The sequence below is a fragment of the Idiotropiscis lumnitzeri genome, chromosome 14 (genome assembly GCF_059441095.1).
Source record: "Idiotropiscis lumnitzeri isolate Australia: NSW breed Sydney's pygmy pipehorse chromosome 14, RoL_Ilum_1.0, whole genome shotgun sequence".
NCBI classification, from domain to species: Eukaryota; Metazoa; Chordata; class Actinopteri; order Syngnathiformes; family Syngnathidae; genus Idiotropiscis; species Idiotropiscis lumnitzeri.
In genome coordinates this window covers 12155229-12177721 of record NC_142404.1, presented here as the reverse complement: position 1 = coordinate 12177721, position 22493 = coordinate 12155229, and the positions used below count along the sequence as shown (strand labels likewise).

Genomic DNA, 22493 nt, shown 5'->3' with positions numbered 1-22493 from the left:
AAGGTCAGCAGTGAAGTCCTGTTGGACTCACACATCTTTCATTTGAAACGCGTCAACTTCTTTGAGGCGTAGTTACACTTGACAACTTCTCAGAATCTTGTCGCCATGTGTATGGCAAAACAAAATATTACACTGGAAGCTTTAAAGGGGGGCATATTTTGGGAAATTTATTTTAAAAAATTTAATGAATCACGATCAATTATGGACAATTTTGCACACTAACAGCACAAATTAGTGCGAAATTGTCCATAATTGATCACGATGAATTGTATTTTTCATTTTTCAACTACAATTTCCTATGAAGCTTGTAACAAATAAAATCTTGGAATGAATGCGGGGGGGAAATATGAAGCTTATTTTGAATCAAAGACTGTTCTAATAGCTTTTGTTGATCGTTGAATACAATTGCTGAACGATACACCAAAGAGGTACAACTAATATGGTATTCAAATTTAAAATTAGTGCAAACATTATTTAAGATTTCGCCAATGAGGCAGACGTCACACTATCATGCGATCCAAAGAAAAGGCAACAATAAAGGAGTTCATCCTAGTTTAAATGCTCACTGAGCTGGCTTCTTCTCCACTTGACAAATTAGATACGGATTTGGACCACAAGTTCTTGCCTAAGAATATTTAAAAGAACCCATTTACTGCTTTGTTTACACAATTGAACACAATTAGCGCCGCTGTTCCATCCATATTGTTTGTGTGAACTCAGAGCAAGATACAGGCTCACTAAAAGACGTGCCCTTTTCAGTGCTATGCAAGTCGTGGCCCTTTTTTTTTTTTTTTTTAATTGTCACTTTAGATAAGGATGTAGCACTTGCCGAACACATCAGATGGTGTGCGTTTAAAAGATACTTCAGTGTGTGACTTTTTCCCCCGCGAGAGTGAGGCGGTAGGGCGAAACATTTTAATTAAGTGCAGCAGGTCATTGAAATTCATGTGAATTGAACAGTCAAGAGTAGGCCGATCTTTTGGGTCTTTGGCCAGTCGGCTCACATGATGACTTAGTCGAATGTCGAACCGCAGTACATGTGGGGCACGAATTAGTAGGGGGGAAAAAAGGAAGTTTTGGGGAACTATGGGAACCTTTAGATAAGTTACTGAGTCACTCATGACGCTTGAAAAACCACCACATATCCTTGCGATACAATATTTTTTTTGTTGTTGTGGCACTTCACATGTAGTATTTAGTGAAATGAGCTGATTCTACCTGAGGCGTCCCGTCAAGACTTTATTCAAGAAAATGTGAGTGTCAACCCAAAGGAGACAACACAGGCACTAATTAGGCCTTGAAGGTTTTGCTTGTACAACAAGTGACCTAAATATGCTGCTGGGGTAAAGAAGATGAGCGTTGTGAAGCTTCACAATAAATACGCAAATGAATAAATAAACGGGATGATTTTGCCACACACAAAGTCACAGTTTTACTACAGTTTACATTCGGGCAGCTCACTGACTTCAAGCCCAAACTGACACACGGCCTTTCATGAGTTTCGACAAGTTTTCTCTCCATCAGTTGTCAGTCAAGTGGCACCCCAGCATGACCCGGCTCCAATCCATCCCTCAAATAGACAACACAGCTCTACACTACATCACCATTCACCACCTCCGGTGTCTAAGCTCCAGGCGAGTCTCCTCCACATCACAAGCACCTAATTCATAAGCCTCGTTTCCTGAGGTGACCCACTTTCTGTCAGGGCCTATTCCGCCTCTTCGTGATAAATTATTAATTGCACTTCAAATCACTCATCCCCTTCCTTCTCCACGTAGTCGCTGCTGATTGAAATAATGGCTACGACCTTGAGCGACCAACTGGGACTAGTTCTCGGGTCTGCAAGTCAACTTTTCATATTAACCAGAAAGATGTATCAGGAACTGACAATTTTAGAGTATTTGAATTAAATTACAGACATAATTACTTTTTAGAAAAAGTGATTTAGCTTTATAATCTTTTGATCAATTTCTGAAACCTACTCATCCATTTGTGCCTGCCCGCATTCCGGTCTTGAGTGAAGTCTGAAGCCTATCACAGGTGAGTTTGGGCAAGAAGACTTAATCATTCAACCTTACAACTTTAAAACAAACATGAACTGCTAGTATGTCATACTTCCTGACTTGTGAAACCCAACATTTTAAATTTATACTTTTATTTTAGTTGTTTTAAGCAGGTAAACCTACACAATCTATTAAAATTACCTAATCCAACCGAGAGAGCCAAAACATTTAAATGAGCTCAGTCCGATGCAGTGCACTGCAAACCTCAACCATATTAACAATTTGAAATTAAACGCTCAATGACAGCCTCGATCAAATCTGAGCATTATCTATCTGTTGTTCGTTTCGGTGAACGTTGGAGTTATTTTTTTAACAAGTGCGCTCTCTGGTGGCTATAAAGTGTATTGAACGTTGTATTCTCACACGATACAGTGTTTATTCGTTTATTCTCCAACTAAATATTAAGTCCAACATAAAGGTCATAGGAATAATAACAATAATCGGCTTTTTCTGTTGCCATTTATTTTGTCATATTAGAAGATTTCAGTCATGGCACCGGAAATTTCGAATTCGTTGCCTAGCAACTGAATGCCCACACGAGCAATAGCGACATGTCGTACTAGCCTCGACGCTTGCATTTTTGCGTATTTTCAGTGTACTTTTAGAAACACGCACACACAGTACCTTAAGTTCAGTCCGATGGCAGGGAAGAAGAAAGAAACTACTTTGCAGGTATGACGAACAGGTTATTTCAACAGACACAGACAAAAAAAAAGTTTTCACTCACAGCCATGAGCAGTTCCTTCTTCATTCTACTGACATTATTTCGCCCTTTTCCACTCCAATACAATACAACTTTATTTATATACGCATTTCACAGGCTTCCGCCACTAACCAAGAGCAATGGGAGGATGTTCTTGCAACAAAGGGTTTAACGGGTAAGAGCTGTATACTTGTCTCCATTTATATCAATTTATTTTGAGCGACACGTGTTTCAGACTGCTCATTAACGTACCTGTCTGCTGTTTGAACGATAATTTTATCGTACTATGGCGACCCCGAGTGGTGACTGCGGGAACGGCATCCCTCCTCTGTCTTGTCTCGTCAGTGGTGGACGTGTACCAGCACTGGTGTGGCCCCTGTCGAGCTGTGATCAGCCTCCTAAGAAAAATCAACAATGAACTCGGTGACGACCTGTTACATTTCGCTACAGTAAGCAAGTTCAATTTCACGTGACTTTATTGTCAGATGTGTGAGTTATACATGGATGATATACATACAACATACCTGGAATAGCATTCCTATCATGGTGCCAAGGAGGAGTAGTGGGGCAAAGCAGAAAGTGAGTTGAGCATCCTGACTCCCTGCTGGAAGAAATTGTCTTTGAGGCTTGCTAGTTTTGGTCCGAAGGCTCTGCAGTTTCCTTCACTGATGGCAGCAGTCTGCAGAGACAAAGGGATGAGTGGGTTCACCTGCGATCTTGGTGGCGATTAGAGTGAGGCAAGTGTGATAAATGATGGATGGGTAAACTGGTCTGCTCAATGGTAACCAGTTCGGGGGGTACCCAGCCTATTGCCCGAAGATGGTGGGGATAGGCACCAGCACACCCGCGACCCTCGTGAGGATAAGCAGCTCGGATAATGGATTGATGCTTACGTTATATTTTTAACAGATTGACCTGCTGATTCATAGATGAGGCGGTAAAATAGTTAGGAAGTATATTTAAATTACATAAAATTAACTTGGTGACATTGAAGGCTGTAGATGACAAATACATATTGTAATTGGGAAGATTGGCAACGAATGAGTGAAAGAACAATTGAATTATTTGTAATTATTTTACAAATACTTTTTTTTAGAAATATTAAATCAATTAACAAATTATTTAGAAACAGGTGACTCACAGCTTCATTAATTCTACAAACATTACTGGATGTAATTCGGAATAACGAGTTGAGCAGGGTCGTATGTGGCCCTGGGGGAAACCCTTTGCACAATCTTGGTGGGAATGCTACAAATGATAAAATTCACATTAGAATGCCTGAAATTGTGTGTGCGCGTACGTGCGGGGGTGTGCGTGTGTGTGTGTGTGTACAGGCCGAGGCAGACTGCATTGATGCTCTGGAGAAATATCGAGGGAAATGTGAGCCCACCTTCCTGTTCTATGGGGTGAGTCAGACTCAGTATTACTCCAAAGGCTCTTGTAATGTTATTACAGTGTGTGTGTGCATGTGTGTGTGTGTGCGTGTGTTTGCGGCAAGGCAGACAGCATAGATGCTCAGAGAGTGAGAGCAGAGTGAGAGTCTTATTTGCTGTGTCATACTGTATTTTCCTCATAAAGTGGCCAGGGGTATTTATTTACTATACTGAAGAGCGTACGGAATGTTGATCGGCTTTTATTGAAGGGAGGCATCTATTTGTAAAACTTGGACTATTTTTATAACCCTCATTATATTATTAGTCGATGCTGTTATATGATTTATAAAGCTTTTAAGGCAACCCACTCCTGGTTTGTATGTGTGCCTCACAGTTCTGAGGTTTGGGGTTCAAATCCCAGTTTGCATTTTCTCTGCCTGCTTATGTGGTTTTGCTCCCGGGGCTACACCTTCCTCCCCCGTTTCAAAAACATATCTTCTAGGTTCGTCAATGACTCTAAATCAATGTTTTTTAATCTTGTTGGAGGTGCTGAACCATGCTAGCTTAATACAGGCGTTCACTGAAGCCTTTGTAATTGGAAAAAATAAAATGGGATTTTTTTTTTTTTCTTCAAATTCAAAACGTAGGTATATATTTTATTAGAGCACGGAATAAAGAAGACACACATCATGCTTCTCACTCGAAGTCCGCTGGGATAAGCCTCGGCTCCCTCGCAACCCTAATGAGGACAAGCGCCTTAGAAACATTTGGATGGATAGTCTTGAAGGTGGAGCGCCAGTCATCCCTCGCCGTATGGCAGTTCAAGTTTCGCAGAGTGGGTAGAAGACAAAGTGTAAAACATTTGAGACTACGTCACAAATAAAAATAAATAAATAAATAAAAAAGATCACGTGCCTCTTGCAAAGATGAACGGACTTGCAAAACACGTCTATGAGCCGACACCGTGACATAAACAGTGTTTGCTTATTTATTATAGCTGCTATTTAGACTGTGTTGTAATGCCATCCACAAAGAGGTCAAAGGTCGACACATAATCAATCCGGTGCACTTTCAGTCACTACCACATTCATACAATTGCTGCTCCGGCAACAACTGACATCGAATCACTGAACACGCAAACTGCAGTAGAACAGGCGTGGGCAAACTACGTCCCGGGGGCCACATGCGGCCCGTTAAACGTTTTAATCCAGCCCGCCGAATGAATGAATAAACCTTGTTAATGTTTTATTTTCTAAATGCTGCGGTGTGTCAAAGATGTATTTTTTAAATGTATTTTTTTCTCAGATGAGGTGAGCTTACCAAAACACTGCATCCATCTGCTCCTAGTCAAACTTTTTGATTGGCCCGCCACAATGGGTTCTAAAATTTGACAGATTAGATTCTCAGCCCTAATAGAAAGTGTTCATTACAATATGGGAACGGTAGATAAGAGTGTAGGTAAGGTCATAACATTTTCAAATTTATATCGATAATAAAATATATACATAACGTTGCTAAATCACAGATTTTCACTATCTCGGGTGAAAGTTGTGGACCATAAGCCGTAATGATAAATGAGGACTTACTTAACTTGTGTTTGAGTGCTCCAGGGTGGCGAGCTCGTGGCTGTGCTGCGAGGGGCCAACGCACCTCTCCTTCAGAGGATGATCGTAGAGCAACTGGCCAAGGAGAAACTAGTGCTGGAGAACGGCGGTCAACGTAAAGTGGTAAAGTCAGCTGCAACGTATACAGTGAGTCAGACGCTGCTCATTATTTCATTTGCCTTCCAGGTTGTAGATAATGATCTCACAGAGGGTGAGAAGACAGAAGAGCAGGGGGCCCATCATCGTTCAGATGACGGCGAAAGCATGATAGGTGCTGTGGAAATAATATAATCTTGTTTCTTCATTCTTGCGTCAACAACAATGCGGCTATTGTCTTAATGGCCGCAACAGTTCTTAATGGCCATCATTTGCTGTTGCTCATCTCTCCAACTGCTTTCCCCGCAGTTCCCGCCAGCAAGTCCTACACTGTGGCCGTCATCAAACCGGATGCAGTTGCTCACGGCAAGGCTAATGAAATCATTATGAAGGTACACAAGGGACTTTTGTTTCCCCACCTTGCGCGTTATTTTGCCAGCCTCTTGTCAAAAATTCATTTTGCTGTCGCCAATTAGATACAAGACGCAGGGTTTGAGATCCTGGCCCAAGACGAGCGGATGTTGACCGAGGCCCAAGCGCGACAATTTTACCAGGACAAAAGCACAGAGGTAGGGTAGAGTTTTAGAAATATCCTCAAACATGTACTTATATGTTGAAGATATAGTCTGAAATCACTCCACGGGGTCTTTAAGTGCAACCGTTTTGTATTGCACGGTCTTTGCATTATTTATTTATTTTTTTTTCAATTGCATTTTTATAACATTAAAGAACGCATACTCACGATTTGGCACCCATGTATTGGCATATTCACCTAATTTCCTCCATTTTTTTTTTAAAATAAAAAATAATTTTTATCAGCATTTTAGTGTTTAAAAAATGTTAATTCAAAGGGATTTTTTAAAATTATTTAATGTGGGTGTGACATGATGTGACGCATTGCAGTGCTTATCATTATCATCAAATTTGTCATATTACGGGTAGTTATAGTAAACCGAGTTAAATATCCGCTGTGCATACTCATGTTAGTAGCCACGTCAGCAAATTCGATACGGCAAAAAAGCAACTAGGTGTGATATTGGTTGATATGAATTCTTAAACATTCTCATGGGAGTAAAATCTTAAATCCTTCATTTTGTCTGCACTCCATCACACACTCTGCACATATTTTCTGCAGGGGCTTAAATCCAACTGCTGACTCATCACTCATTTTGCATGGTGTGCAATTTGTTGGTAGTCATAATCTTTAGAGATTTGATAAATACTCTAAATATGCCAGAAAGGGTATTGGCATCATTTTCTTGAAATATTCATTTATACAATATACACATACATCGAAATGAATTAAAGTTCAACTCAAATAATACTGATTTATTAAACACATAAAAAAAACTGAATTTATGAAGATGCAATTAATCTCAAATTACAATAATTCAGTTGCTCCGTGTCTATTTTGTGTGTGTGTATTTGACCTGTAGGAGTGTTTCGAAGACCTGGTCCAGTTCATGTCCGGCGGGCCCTCACACATTCTGGTGCTCTCTCAGCCCAAGGACTCGTCGGACGTGGTGCAAGAGTGGCTCCACTTCATTGGCCCCGCAAACATCGAAGAAGCCAAGCGAGAAAAGCCAGAGAGGTGAGATCGTTAAAATGCTTTTCAACTATCCCAAACAAATAGGCCACAATATTTTTGTGCAGTTTTTGTTTGGTGATGCGCCAGGAGGTTTTTCTTAGATAAAATATATGCGTTGCACAAATAAAGGTTGGGAAACACCGGTGCAGAAGATATAACTAGAAAGTCGATGCACTAGTGTGGAAGAATGTCAGCTTTCCACACAGCAAAAAGAGCCGTCTGCTCCCTCAGACACACCCATATATGATGCTCCTCCACGGCCACAGAACCAGCCGAGCCACCATCTGCTCTTCTCTTATTTCCCTGCCCCCATCCCGGGTGTCGGCAGCTTGCGGGCGCAATACGGCACGCGCACGCTGTTCAACGCCGTGCATGGCAGCGAGGACAAGGATCAGGCCGGCAGGGAGCTTGCCTTCTTCTTCCCCGACTTCAGCGCGGCCTCGGGAAGGGCGCAGGATGCGGAAGAAGAGCGTGTGGAGAGGACGCTGGCTCTCATCCGCCCTGACGTCGCCAGGGAAAACAGAGGTGGGGTTGGAGCCAAATGCAAAAGCACATGTCTGTGCATGTGCTTGCAACCATACAGAGCTTAAGGTGGTCGGGATAGAAAATGGAATTGCAACTGTACATCACACAAATCCACCAAGTGAATAACACCGACTGTCAGCAATAAAGTAAGCCCTCGCGAGGAAAAAAATATGATCTGTTAACAGCACCTCTAAAAATGTTTCGACAATTGCTTCTCGCAACAATTCAAACTATAAATACACTACAAACTGTGATCCTAAAACACTTGATTTCAAACTTACCCTTAATCAATGGCCAGCAGTTGATTTGGGGAAAAATGCACCTGAGATGCATCAAAGATCAGTCAAATAAATCAAATCATACAAAACAAAATATCTGCCGCAAACAAAATAGCATTCATACCTGCGCTCATAACAGCAGACTCGTTCATTCGCCGACACCCACGTCACTCACCAGACGTGTCCCTTAACAATGTCAGTCGGAATATCGTTTTTTTTTACTTGAAGATGCAATCCTTTGTGTTTACAACACTGATACAAGTCCATATTCGCTATGTGTGGTCTCTTTAGAGGAGATTCTGACGCATATAAACAAGTCAGGCTTCAAAGTGTCTCTGCAAAGAGAGGTGATGCTGACAGAAGAGCAAGCCAGAGATTTTTACGTCCACTGCAATGAGAACAACTACTTCCCTGCACTGCTCCAAAGCATGACGAGGTAATTGCAACACAAAGGCGACGACTATTGATGTGATGTTGACTCACCATGTGCATGTTCACACAGAGGGCCAGTCCTGGCTTTGGCGCTTACCAGAGAAGATGCTGTCCAACACTGGAAGAACATGCTCGGTCCTTTTGATCTTAAAAGAGCCAATGAGGAGCACCCTGAATGGTGAAATTTTTTTTTTTTTTTTCATTTCACTCAAACTTTGCTCTCGTCAAATAATAAGCACTAAAAATTTAAACATGTTACTCCTGCCTGATATATTGGATAATTTACTCTCCAGCATAAAAGTTCCTTGGATGCTTGGCAACGGATTTTTGGGGGGGATTTCAAAACCATTTTCCCATCTGAACTCTCGGCATCGTTACAAATGCACAAAAAGCCAAAGAAAAAGCAAAAGCTGTCGATACGTTGGTGATCACTGAACGACGACTTGATTGTAACCATGACGCTGCCTCTGATCTTACTTCCTAGCCTCAGGGCCCGCTTTTCCGTGGAAGGCGATTCGGTCAACCAGCTGCATGGAAGTCAATCTGCTGAGGAGGCCTCCAGAGAAATCAGCTTCTTCTTTCCCGTGCAGCAAACTTTGGCTGTCATCAAACCAGACGCTGTGGACCAACACAAAGGTTCGGCATTTAAAAAAAAAAAAAAAAGTCATGTAGCTGACTATTTGCCGCAATGGCTCCCCTACAGACAAGATTTTGGAGGAGATCCGCAACAGAAGGTTCTTCATCAGGCGAATTGAGGAGAAGCTTCTCTCCAGGGAGATGGCTGAAGGATTTTACAAAGAGCACAAGGAGCAGCCCTTTTTCAGCCAGCTTGTGGAGTTCATGTGCAGGTTAGTTGACCCCCCACCCCAACCCGGAGAAACACCCCCACAGGAGACACAACAAGTTTTTCTGCACTTTTTAGAAGCAGAAGCTAGCCTCAGGCAGGCAGCCAGGAAGTCTTTTTTTTTTTTTTTTTTTTTAAACAGCACATTTAAGTTGTGAAATTATCTTCCGCTTCAATGAGCGTCTCGGGCGCCTTCCACTTAGCTATTACACAACGGCTCTAATAGAACGGACTGAGGGATGTGAGCGTAGACCAATTCAGACTTTGGCATCACTTCCCCTCAACATCACTTCAAGTTCGTGTAATGTACGATACATGGGACTTGTTTTAGTACTGCTACTTCATGGAGACATATTCTGCTTTTTCCCCTACAATTTTAATTTCATTATGCAGTTGTTTAATAAGATGTGACACAACCCCCAAAAATCGTACAACAGTTCTGCCTTAAAATAAGCGTGACCTGACTTGTATTTTTTTCTTTGTTTTTTTTTTTTTTTTAAATAAGTTTTTCGAAATACGATCCATTGTTTGGTTGATTTTTTTGCTTTGACTTGCGAGCAAAAATTCAACTCAACACATAAAAAGTGGCATGTTGCCAAATAGGGAATAATTATTTAAAAAAAAAGTCTCCAAACATTTTAATGCCACTCCAGGTTTAAGTTTACTGTCAATTTAAACATTGTAATTGAGAGCCTGAAAATGGTTAATGGCATTTCTTTTCATGTTATATTATTTGATATAGGAGTGTTTTAAGTTATGAGTGTCGTCACGAAATTAATTAGTCGCATTTGAAGACGCCACTTTACACCATTTTTCTTGTTGAAATGATCCCATTTCAAACAACAGGCCATATTCTGCCCAACCATTGGTAAGTCTGTGCATTTAATAAAACTAAATGCAGCTCTGCTTACCTTTCAGTTTCGAGGGGCGTCACACTCATGGGGAATAGTGCCTCTAACTGTGTTGTTCGACCATCACTTGCAAGTAGCTCTGCATCTGCCAGCCTAGCTGACAAAATCAAGGAGGGAATCAGTCTGGTGGCGTTTGTTAATTGTTAAGGTTAAATAGGACATAAGTGCAGAACGCATTACTCACAAACACATTTGCGGAAATCAATTACTTGGTTAATGTCACACAGAAACCAAACACAAATTTACAGGTGAGCATATTATCTCACCTGACTATAGACAACATAAAATGCCCACGTGACCACTGTGTCTTCTCACATGTCAGTGGTCCGAGTGTGATGATGGTGCTGGAAAAAGAAAACGCAGTGGAAGAGTGGAGGGCCGCCATGGGTCCCACAGATCCCGACCGGGCAAAGGCGGAGTTCCCCGACTTTCTGAGGGCCCGTTTGGCCTCTGACGTCCTCCGCAATTCCGTGCACGGCTCCTCGAGCCAGAAGCACGCCCAGGACGAGATCCAGCTCATTTTTGGTGAACAAATTGAGCTCACTGAGACTTTTGGTAAAAACATGGAGGTGTCTGTTACACAACTGCTATTTATTAGGGCTTGTTTTAATATTAATTCTTATTCAGATAAAAACGACATGCAAACAAATGATGCTACTCCGGATAAACATCAGCAACAATATGAAGGTATGACTGAATGATTGAATTATTTATAGCATCAATTAGTAATATTGACATCAATGCTATTTAAATTTGTATCCATTATAAATGCACATTGTTGTTAGGATTAATTCTGATAATTTTATGTATTATCTTATTGAATTATTTTTAATATAATTGACATTTCATCCATCCACCCATTAACTGAAATGCTTCTCCTCACGAGGGTCACGGGCGTGCTGGAGCCTATCCCAGATGTTTTGGGGCAGTCGGTGCAGTACACCCTGAACTGGTTGCTTGCCAATCGCAGGGCACACATAGACAACACGACTCAGTTTTGACAAAAACAGTCAGGGGGGTATTCAAGTAACAATATATTTATTATTCTTTTTGGAGTTTGTACTCAAGGCAGCATGTGTATGTACAGTTTTTGCACTGATGATGAAAATGACCTGATTGTATTTTCCTTCATCTTTAGGTGACAGACGGGAATCAAATCTTCAGAGCCCAACCACAGAAACGAAAGAAGGACCAACGTTTTAAAACCTATCATCACTGGAAGACAACCTGAAAACGGCTCTTGAGCTGAAGTCCTTTTTAACATGCAACAACCTGTCAATTTGCCGTATTCAGTCTTTACCTACTGTACACATTTATTTTGTTTTCTCCAGGTGAGTTAGAACATTATTTGTAAGTCTTTCGGCCATGATGGATGAACTCTTTTTATGAACATCAAAGTTGAATTGTCCTACTGGTCTCCTGCATCCATGTCGTCGTCGTCGACATCATTGAAAGACCTCTCGAACATCTCCATGATGCTTTTTTGATCGGGATCCTACACAATTTCAAATCAGAACATTATACAGTGGACGTAACATGATCTAAAACTATCTAAAAAAAATTGTTCAGTCTCGAAATAGTTTTTAAAATACATTATTTACTCGTCTCATTCTTTCAGTTTGATGATCGTTTTAAGGACTAGCCGTGAAAAAAAAAGTGGTGTAGTGTCCATGCATCACTGCTTGCAGCTTTAATATTAATGGAAAGGAAATGGGAGGCCATTTTGCTACCTTAGAGTGGAATTCAGATGTCACTGCATTGGCTGAGAGGTCTGACTCGGACAGGCCGATCTGCTCCAGCACTTTCATTTTTTCTTGGATCATTGGCCTGCGGAGAGGGGGGGGGGGGGACCATCAGAATTCCCGCACTCTCTATAGTAGTACGGATGGCTGTCATGCATACCACAGGTGGTCATCAGCTGTTCCCCTGGCGACCAAGTAGTGAATGCTCACGTTGTTTGTTTGACCGATCCGATGGACTCTGTCTTCAGCCTGGATGAGAACCTGCCGTGCACAATATATTAGAATTACAATACACATTGAGACAATAATGCTTTAATTTTTTTAAAAACAGGTAATAATAAAAATGCGGTCATTTCTGGAAGTTGAATGGTGGAGACTATTTATTTGAAATACGATTACGAACTTGGTCCCGGATATGAATTAAACCCATAGGTCAAGGTACCACTGTAGTAAGTGACAAAAAAGAACATTTGACGCATCATTTTTTATCATCAATCCTTACTCCGGGGTTCCAGAACAACTCAGCGAAGATGACCAGGTCGGCGGCGTGCAGCGTCAGGCCCATGTTGGCAGCGGTGATGGACAGGATGGCCACGCACGTGTTGGCCGAATACTGAAACTTGTCGCATAGATTCTGGCGCTCACTCGACGGCGTGGAGCCATCGATGCGAATGAACGAGACATCCTGTTGAGAACGTGACACTGAAGGAGCGTGCAAGAACCCACAACACACAAGACGCCCATTCTTTATTGGTGCAATGCTATCAGTGGTTAAAGGTTAAAGTGCAAAAAAAAGAAATAATAAAATTCTTAAGATATTGTTGCCTGGGAAATTCACAAAACCTTCTTGAATAATCTTGATAAAAATTTTATTCCCATAATTGCAGGTAGCGTGTGCTCAATTGACAGTTGAGAATGTGAGTGGTTGTCTCTCTCTCTATATGTGCCTTGCGATCGGACCAGCGACCAGTCGAAGGTGTAGTTTGATATTGCGTCAAAGTCAGCTCCCCTGCCGTGGGCCTGAACAGGACAATCAGTATAGAAAATGGACGGATGGATGCTTCTCATCCGTATGGCCCAAATACTGTGTCGTAAAAGGGTAAAAAGACATTCGGAGAGTGTTTTTACTGTCCGGCGCTTCAATATTTAATGTGATGATGGTTCAGACAGCTTTGGAAAATTCCACTTGGAGTGTAAGTTAATGGGATGGTCTTAAGTGCTCTTAGCTGGAGCAAAGACAATCATGCATAGTTTTCTCTGATCTTATACGAAGACGAGGCTAAAAGGGCACTGTGTTTTAAGGAGAGTTGGGGGGCTGTTCCCCCCCATCACTGACAATGACCCCAATAATACACCCCTAACTCAATAGCATTTGCTGCTTTTTCTTCTTTTTCTGTCCGCCTCCTGTTAACGTTTGTCACTCACCTTTTTAATGAGTTCACTCATGATGTGATCCAGGACCAACTTGTGATGGGCAAAGACCAGGAACTTTTCCCTCCCACATTCCAGCATGTCTGTGATATACTCCCTGTCAGTGGCGGAAGAGCAACATTTACTGCGAGTGCTTATTTCTGTTTCACTTTTATAAAATTACAATAAAATATTTTTTGCACCTCTTAAACGATTAGGCTCATATTAAACATCTTTGGACAGATTTAAGCCTAACTGTCATTTTGTAAGGATAATTACAGCCTCAGTTTGGGCTTATTTATTTATTGTAGACATTTGAAATTCTTTACGTACGTTTAAGTATACATATATAATTTTACCTCATCACATTCAACCAGGTTTGACATTTTTTTTGTAAAGGAAGCATATACGTACGAAATGGCTTGAAGCTTGGCTTCAGCTGTGTGGTTGTAAAAAATGAGGAGGGCTTCCTTTTCATCCCTTTTCTGAAAAAGAGCACAAAAAAAAGACACTTGTGGCAAAGTGCTGGTTGCATTTCAAAACACTAAGGGGAAAGTATACTGGAGTATGGTGAACTAACTTACATTATTATGTACTCTGGCTAACTCCTTCGCGGCGGCCGACAGAGCCGCTTTGGTTCGGTTGCTGATCCCGTCGATTGTCACCGTGACAACCTTTCGCTGTTTGGAGGGAAGCTGGGAGAGGACGTCGGACTTGAGGCGCCGCAGCATCAGACACTCGGCCAGCAGCAGTTTTAACTCGCCCAGATGGGAGGAGCCTGAGTAGTCCCATCCCCAGGTCAACTGGAAGACGTTTGGTTACACGCATACAATGAATTGGACCATATTTGAGCATTTTTCCAATTATTCTGATCAAAGTCGGCTAAGAACCAATTTTCAGTCTTCGGTGTACCACAATCTATATTGGATAATTGCTCATGCTCATGGTGGTCTCAAGGACTTCATCTCCTTTAAATATCTCTTTTAAGAAAGTAAAATGAATCCACAGGACCAAACAAAGTGTTGGAACTAACCAACAATTCTCTATCAGCAGGTATCAGTGAGTGGTTAGTCACCTGTTCGGCAGCGCAGTAGCGCAGCCCAAACTCATGGAAGCGAGGGAATAGCGTGGGTCTAACAGCCAGGATCTGTGTGTAGAGCTCAGAGGGTCTGGACATGGCGGGGGTCCCCGACAGGAGAATGACCCTCTTAGCTGTCTGAGGGGAAAAAGAAGAAACGACACAATGCAGGCTGTGAGTCAAGAAATGACTCCTGTTCATGAAGCAGGACCACACTCGATTAAAGGCAACTTGAAGAATATGGAAATCACTACCTGGCAACTAGATTACTGTCAAAAGAATAATATGAATTGCTCTTGGCATCAACAGGACAACACTGAGATTAAAACAAAAGTTCGACATTCAAATAAATTCCCATTCCAGTCACATCATGTCAAAAACATTATTTTATTAATTCAATATTAGTTTTTTTCCCCCGCAGACCAAGTCATTTAGTAAAATGCCCATCTATACTTTGTATAATCATTGGATGAATAGTGTCATTTAAATAAAAATAATAATAATTTGCCACATACTCATCCTTAATAGCATTAATGTAAATGGTATAATAAAGCACATATATAAATGCGAACAAATAATTAAAAATAAATAAATTCAGTCAACTGCACATTCCAATTTGGTCTAATAATTGTAATGAGTAAAACACATTGTAGCTTCAATGAAATGTTTAAAAAAATAATTAAAATAAGTTTATTTCCTCAAATGCCCAACCTATGAAATATTAGAGATTAAATTGGAGAAAATTTACCCATAAATGAATTATTTGAAAAGTAAAGGAACATCATATTTAGTCTAATAAATGTTAAATAGTAAAAAGTAAAAACTATGGTAAAAATGTTTTTTTTTATCAAATGCCCTTCCTTAGTTAGTATAACACCTTTATATTTTAATTAATAAATTTTACAACTTAAATGATTTAAAATAGAAGAATGCAGTAAAGTGCAAACTACCATTAAGTCTAATGAATGTAATGAAATTATTAATCCGAGACAAATTAAAAATAGACAATGAAATTAATTGCATCAAATTTACAAAAAATGTTAGAATACATGTAAAATAATTATACATTATAAATTCCAATAAATTGCACAAGTGCACATAATGAAGTGTATGAACCTGACAAGTTCATGGTATGTAAAAGATTAAAGACAAGCACCTTTAATAATGGCAATGCAGCTTTACAACGAGCCGTCTTTATGTTCTTTAGAAAGTGAGACTCATCCTGCACAGAAGGAGGAAACAATGTTTTTGCAAGTCTATATTTTCAATCGAACACAAAAATTCCTTTTACAAATCGGACGACTCAAACTCACCATGATGAGGACGTGAAAGGGATTCCCTGGCAATTGTTTGTCCATCTTGCTTAGGAGGTCATAGCTGATGATATTGACCAGCCCCGCCCGCAGATTGTCTTTGGCCTTCACCACCACATTAACACTGTCGGGACTCAGAGAGGGGAGCCAGCGTCGGAAAGACTGTTGAACAAAAAGTGTACAATATTAATGATGGCAAAAATAAGGGGGAACGAGGGTAGTAACACATACTAAACGACACGCGTTAACGTTCAAACACTGCCATGAAAACGTGACCCACTGAAGACACATTTTAATTCCTCAGAGAGATTTCTTGTCCCTCTCTCTTCAAGTCACTTTGCGGTTATGCCTGTGCTTGGTGGCTGATTTGGCCAGAGGGGAAGAGCTAAAAGCTAAGATAAGACCCAAGTCAATCTCGACCACATCATCTGACTTTACTCCCAGCGGCAATTCCAACTTCTGATTGGGAATGTGTTTGATAGCCATTTAGGAGGCAGGCAGAGAGGGCCATGTCAAATGCCTGAAGACCGTCTTGTCGAAAAATGCTGTGCCGGTGGCTAGTTATTGCTTCTTGGAGATAAGCACAGAAGAGTTTTGGTGGGGAGAAAGAAAATAGTAAAGACCATAAAAAAGTTTTTTTTTTTTTTTACTTGACCAATGCTAATATGCAGCAGGCCTCGTGTTGTGCATACAAAAAACTGATGTGTATGGTGACTTTTGGGAAACCTGGTATATTTTTACCCTGCTTTCGGAGAGGGCACTGGAATGGAAAAAGAAAACAATATAGCCAGCTTTGAAAGCTGTAGCATTTTGAGCAGATTAGAATGATACAGCATTAGCCATAAAGTCTCCCATGTGTCTCTTTTTTTTGTACCACGGCCCAGGTGAAGCGCACAGAAGATGGAGCCACCACCAGCACAGGCCACTCATTCCTGTAGTAGGCAGCGATGCAAATGGCTTGCACAGTCTTCCCCAGGCCCATGTCATCAGCCAGGAGCAGGCGACCTTGTTTAGACACTGCATAACTGCAAGGAGACAGTTGAGATGATGAGGCAATTTGGACTAAAACTGTGTGCCTGTTTCCCAAATGAGGGGGAAAAGGAAAAAAAATATTTTTATGGGATTGGTTGTTTTGGGGGGAGATTTCCTTGTCCTCAAGATCAGGGGATGTCGTTAATATCTGTCAACTGTGAGCATGTGAAAATGTTTCTGTGATTAATTTATACAGTGGATCACCAGATCCTCAAGGTTGTCCCAACGGTACACATTTTTCGTGGAAAACACATATTGCATGTTTATCATTCTTTTTTTAAGAATATTTGGAATTCACGGGGGGAAAAAGTTCAGATTGATATAATACAGCTATTGCTTTTGTAATGTTTATGTAACGCAATGTAAAAGCTGTCCAAAGACCAAACTTATCAGGTTAGTTAAATTCTAAGAAACAACGAATCATCAGCAATATCAAACCACCTGATACCAATTTATATTTGCTGTGCTGCAAATCACTCATTAAAGAAGATTTGATAGATATCTTGATAAATGGGGGTGCGATACGATTCAAGGACAGTACATTTTGAAATGTAACGACTCCATTGGTTCGGTTAAAATCAAAAATCAGTTTTGATTTAAATTGGTTGGTGTAGAAAAAAAGGTGTACATTTTTTTTTATTTGTTAAATTTGATACATATTTCTAATGTAAGTAATAGAAATATATGTGCGGAAACGCTTCCCTTTTCTTAGGCAAACATTTTTTAAAACATTTCATTAGTTTAAAATAACAAAAAAGTGTAATTATAATTCACATATATTTTAACTATTACATTATGCGAAATCTGTTTACTATTACAACGTTATAAATTAATCAGAAACTATGTTATGGTTACCACAAAAGGGGCGCCAACGGCTGTCCACAAGCACCTACTTGACTCCTTCCATCTGGAAGGGCATGAGGCTGCTAGTGATCGCAGGGTCAACGCAGGACAGGTCGGCCTCAGGGATGATTAAGTTCCTGGCTCGAGGCCCCTCGAAGCTGGCAGAAAAGACCTGGACCACTGCCCGAGGTAGAGGCTCCACCTCCACGGCTGCTGTCCTACTGAGGAGCTCCACTGAGAATGGAACACAATGCGATTACACAAGATGGCTAAGGACAACAGGGGGTGGATAACTCCACTGAGTAAAACTCACTCAGTCTCTTGTAGTCCATCAGAGAAAAGCTCCACTTTCTTGTTTTCATGTCTGCAATCATTTAACGATGAGAGGACTGATTTACGCGGCAGGTCCAAGTGTCCAATTCGGATTTAACGTCTCAAGATCCAATTATTTTATTGCGTATTTCCATGTGCAGTACATTTCAATCATATTCAATATGGCTCTCCACATTTGAGGAACATATGAAATACCGTTTGTTACTAGTACCGTAAGACTTTGTCGGCATTTCCTTGAATGCTGCAATCACGTCGGCATGGTAACCGATATCAACCTCAAATCTGGAGGGTGACACCAGGACGCATTGGCCCTGGACGTTGGCGTCCGGTTTCTGCCAGCCGTTGCATAGCTTCAGCAGAGCGGTCAGCGAAGAGCCATTTTGAGCGTGGCTGGTCATCGCCGCCATGTCCAATGCCTCCGCGCCCTCCAGGGGCCGCAAAGACACCGACGAGATGGACGCCACTTGGGTCACTGCAGTGGAATAGAAAAACATCTACTTAGAAAGGAGCAGGAGAATATGAATGGGATGTTGCACACTGTTAAAACACACTTAGCTGTTGATAGTCCTCCATGCTGAAGTTCCACATTTTGTTGACAGGGTCTAAAGAAAAAAATGAACAGGGGATCCTTGGGATGTATGATAGTTTTGTTGCTACCTTGGCGACATAACACAAATTCATGTACAAGTCTGAATGCGCCAAAATGGCATATCCACAAGACTCCACCGTTCTCTGTATCTCTTATTCCTTCTTCATGTCTTATTTTTGGTCTTCAGTGTTCTGACAATGATGGCAAAATTACCTTAAGTACAAAATGTGTGACAAGACTGTCAGAAAAACATTTAGATATTAATTTGGCAGCAAAGTCAAGTTGGTCCTCAAAAAAGTGTTGCAATTAAGTGAAACTTATGCCATGTTCAAAGAAAGCTTGTTTTGTTTTTTAACAATAGTTGGTTAAAAAGAAATGCTATATTGTTGTTAGAATAATTCACATTTCAGATTAATTTACATAAACTCTTTAATCCCTTCTTAAAACTCATTCACGACCATTGACGGCTAAAGACGACAAAGCTCTATTTTTTTTCTTAATTGCTGGTAGTGAATGATTACATTTAGTTATAAAATTGGGTGTCTATATTGAGTGAGTCTGTAATTTCCTTCACAGGATGAATTAAATTATCCATATAAATTTCTTTCCATTGGCCTTAAAGCAACAAGTTGCTGCAAATGTTACATGACAGAAAATTGAGAAGACAAATGACTAATTCAGCTGTGAGATATTTAAAAAGCACTAAGACAGTAAGTGAGATAACCTTTGTGGTCTGTAACCAATTAAGTGGTTGGTGCCAGCCTAATTATTTTCTAAAATAAAATCTGCACCGGACAGATGTCCATATTGCTGAGTGTAGGCATTATAAATTGGATTTATGTGGCCACAAAGAGTATTTGGGTGTCAGCTCAGAGCCAAGGATTACGTTAGCCAACATATGTCAGCTTTTGGCCTGCCATTGCTAGCAGTTGGCCTGCACATGGAAAAAAAATATACGAGTGGTCATAATAGCCAATGGAGCAAGAGATATGACATTTTTGTTTACGTGCTTGACTTGGATGGCAACACTGATCAATCTCGGGTAAGCAACTCTTTTATTGTTGAAAAAAAAAAGCACGCCTGAGCACAAGGTTAGCACAACCATCATAAATTCCAAATAGTATTTAATTATTTATATTTCACAAATAGCTATTATAAAGTCAGTTTTGATCTTATATCTGCAAGTTATCATCAGGTAATACCTACCTGGGTAGGACTAAATGGAACAGTCCAAAAATGGTTCAGGTCATACTTGGAGGAAAGGAGTTACAATTTTTATTTCTGTACTTTGCTTGTAATCTCTTAAATCCATCTGTTTTTTTAATGCCTTCATTTGTTCCCCTTTAAATGTTTCCTTTAAACCCACGCAGGTACGGGGAGAACATGCTAACTCCACACAGGAAGGCCGGAGCCGTAATCGAACCTTGCGCCTCTAACCTGTGAGGCCATCGTGCTAAGCAGTCGTCCACAGTTCAGGTACGCGCTACGTAAAACGGCCGCCACAATAATGAAGTGTGTTGGGGTGTACGTACTTGTGCTCACTACTTGTCAGCATACTTACCATATGTCTTGGATGGGATGGATTTAAAAGCAGCAATGAGCTCTGCGTGGTAGCCCACCTCCACCCTGAAGCGTCCGTCAGTGTGCGGTACACATTTGCCCCAGATGGATACCGCAGGCTTTTTAGCAGGCACGGCCTTTAATGTTGTACAGTCTGAGGTAGATTTGTTTGGTTGTTTGTAGAAGGATGCTGCTGCTGCACCACTGGTAGAGGACTGCTTACAACTGAGCTGAGCAGGCTTCGTACTACTACTGCTGCTGTCAGTGCTCAACATGGGCTGGTTGACGAGTTGGCGCTTGGCTGGGGGAGGTGCATCACTGGTCGATGTCTACGAGGAAAGACAGCATTTGTAGTGAATTACAGTCGTCACGGGGTAACCCAGCACTGATGCGGGAAGGAATGTTAGCGCAACATTTAAGAGAAAATATATTACAGTAAACGTAGATTAATTCTGCAATGAAAACGTTTGTTTAATTAAAATGTTGCATATTTTGAGATAAAGTAATTCAGCACACGTCTATCTAAGATTAAAGTTCTAATATGAGAATAAGTCATTACCAAGGACAAAATTCTATATTTTGAGATAAAATTATGTTTAATGAAAATGTAATTATTTCAAGATTAAAGTGATATTGACTATAATAGTATGAAAATACTACTACCTTTCATTGACGTATAGTGGACCCCACATACGGTTATGCGTGGTTCTCCACTTGTGGATTAGCATATTCGTGGACTTCAAAATGTATTTTGTTAGCTATTTTTGAGTTGTTTATTTTCACCATATGTAATCCCAAAGGACATCCCTGTTTTCATGGAAAGCGCATAACGCATTTCAAATTATTTTTGTCAGCTAATATATATATATATATATATATATATATACACACACATGTATGAATTTAAAGGGGTGTCAATTATACGCAGACGTTTGTTATTTATGAGACAGCCCAGTCCCTATCACCTGCAAATACAGCAGAACCACTGTAATCCCCCTCCAAAAATGACTTTTGAAACTTGAAAAATACAGGGCTTTGATTTTGAAAACATTTATTTAAAAAAAAAAGCATTTTAACTTAAAATTGTAGAACTTTTTTAAAATATAAATTTAATCTCCTAAAATGTATTTAAAATCTAAAATGTTTAGAACTAAAAAATAAACACTTTTTCCAACATATATCAAAATAAGACAAATTTAGAATATTCTACTTGTCAAAAAGTATTTAAATATAAATATTTATTCTCTTTTCGTCATGCTGTTATTCATGACATCTCTGATCCACCGGTTAAAGGAGACTTTGAATCAATCTTTCATCTATAACTGCTTCAAACAACAAAGCGTATCTATCCATCCATCCAACATGGGGAAAAAGATTTTATTAAAATTGGATGGTTGATTTCTTGTTCGTATTATAGTCAACGTTACTACGTTAACACTCGATGTTGTCCTCACCAGTGCTGACGAAGAGACTCCGTTGCCAAACGTTGCGTCTTTGAGGTTCCCGGTGATGTGTGCTTCGTGCCGAATAGTCGGCGAAAACGATTTCGGTCCAGATGTCGCACGTTGATCCGGTGTGCCAGTCGCCTTCTGACCGAGCCTCTGGGCTCTTCTCTCCAAAGCTTTCCGTCTGTTCTCCTCAATCATTCGCTGTTGCTCGGCTGTCAGCGGAATGGACATGATTGCCTCCAGACTTCACTTAGCATGGAGATAGTGTCCACATCTGGACTGTCAGGTGGCGGACAAGCTAACGTTAGCGGCTATCGACGCTAGCCAACGCATGAAAAGACGGCTCAAAATGTCAAATGGTTTTACCTGGATATAAGTGAGTGTTCATTTGGTGGGACAACAATCAAACGATGCAGCAAGGTCGCATGAATGTCCTTTAGAGGCGTATAAAGTAAACCACTTTCCAAGCTCTTGGTAACCCGTTGAGTAGAGGATATTTCGTACGACGTAGTACATATCTGGCGCGCAGGAAGTGACGTAAAATAACAAGATGACACGTGCTGAGGGCGTGGCCCAAATGCCTTAGTTCCGTATACATAAAATAGATGTGTAGATATATAAAATAAATAAAGAGATTCATAAATAAATCCTGCTTGTACTATTTTTCTTAAGACGGAAGGTTATTACACAGTGTAAATAAAAAAAATGCACTTTCTTTTTTTATTGTA

At 40.5% G+C, this 22493-nt stretch overlaps 2 protein-coding genes across 5 annotated transcripts; one reads left to right on the top strand and one right to left on the bottom strand.

Moving 5' to 3' along the window:
- Nucleotides 1-2609: 2609 nt before the first annotated feature.
- On the top strand, nt 2610-12544 carry nme9 (NME/NM23 family member 9). The gene is made up of 17 exons (XM_088314693.1): nt 2610-2735; nt 2884-2941; nt 3112-3215; nt 4101-4172; nt 5750-5866; nt 5930-6014; nt 6149-6231; nt 6316-6408; nt 7276-7430; nt 7756-7952; nt 8522-8666; nt 8733-8840; nt 9147-9298; nt 9366-9510; nt 10740-10972; nt 11045-11104; nt 11556-12544. Exons 1-17 carry the CDS (start codon nt 2703-2705, stop codon nt 11618-11620), a joined length of 1905 nt encoding a protein of 634 aa, XP_088170819.1. The 5' UTR covers nt 2610-2702; the 3' UTR covers nt 11621-12544.
- On the bottom strand, nt 11439-22307 carry smarcal1 (SWI/SNF related, matrix associated, actin dependent regulator of chromatin, subfamily a-like 1). 4 transcript variants are annotated; one of them, XM_088314689.1, is made up of 18 exons: nt 22132-22305; nt 21772-22044; nt 20319-20646; nt 18720-18770; nt 18380-18640; nt 18149-18199; nt 17886-18069; nt 16835-16985; nt 15961-16122; nt 15804-15869; nt 14645-14785; nt 14154-14372; nt 13984-14054; nt 13585-13687; nt 12662-12844; nt 12320-12420; nt 12148-12244; nt 11439-11912 (listed from the first exon to the last, which is right to left on the bottom strand). In XM_088314689.1, exons 2-18 carry the CDS (start codon nt 21994-21996, stop codon nt 11826-11828), a joined length of 2481 nt encoding a protein of 826 aa, XP_088170815.1. In that variant the 5' UTR covers nt 21997-22044; nt 22132-22305; the 3' UTR covers nt 11439-11825. The 4 variants fall into 4 exon arrangements, with proteins under 4 accessions (XP_088170815.1, XP_088170816.1, XP_088170817.1 ...); XM_088314690.1 differs by having other exon boundaries at nt 12323-12420; nt 21772-22307; XM_088314691.1 differs by having other exon boundaries at nt 12370-12420; nt 21772-22307.
- Nucleotides 22308-22493: the final 186 nt, after the last annotated feature.

What these genes read in the sequence shown, in the direction of transcription:
- nme9 (XM_088314693.1), top strand. Translation starts at nt 2,703, where the DNA reads ATGGCAGGGAAGAAGAAAGAAACTACTTTGCAG. An exon ending in CTAATGAAATCATTATGAAG is followed by an intron (nt 6,232 to 6,315) that starts GTACACAAGGGA and finishes GTCGCCAATTAG; the next exon opens with ATACAAGACGCAGGGTTTGA. An exon ending in AATGAGGAGCACCCTGAATG is followed by an intron (nt 8,841 to 9,146) that starts GTGAAATTTTTT and finishes CTTACTTCCTAG; the next exon opens with CCTCAGGGCCCGCTTTTCCG.
- smarcal1 (XM_088314687.1), bottom strand. Translation starts at nt 21,996, where the DNA reads ATGTCCATTCCGCTGACAGCCGAGCAACAGCGAATGATTGAGGAGAAC. An exon ending in GAGTCTCTTCGTCAGCACTG is followed by an intron (nt 20,647 to 21,771) that starts GTGAGGACAACA and finishes CTTTCCTCGTAG; the next exon opens with ACATCGACCAGTGATGCACC. An exon ending in AATGCCGACAAAGTCTTACG is followed by an intron (nt 18,200 to 18,379) that starts GTACTAGTAACA and finishes AAATGATTGCAG; the next exon opens with ACATGAAAACAAGAAAGTGG.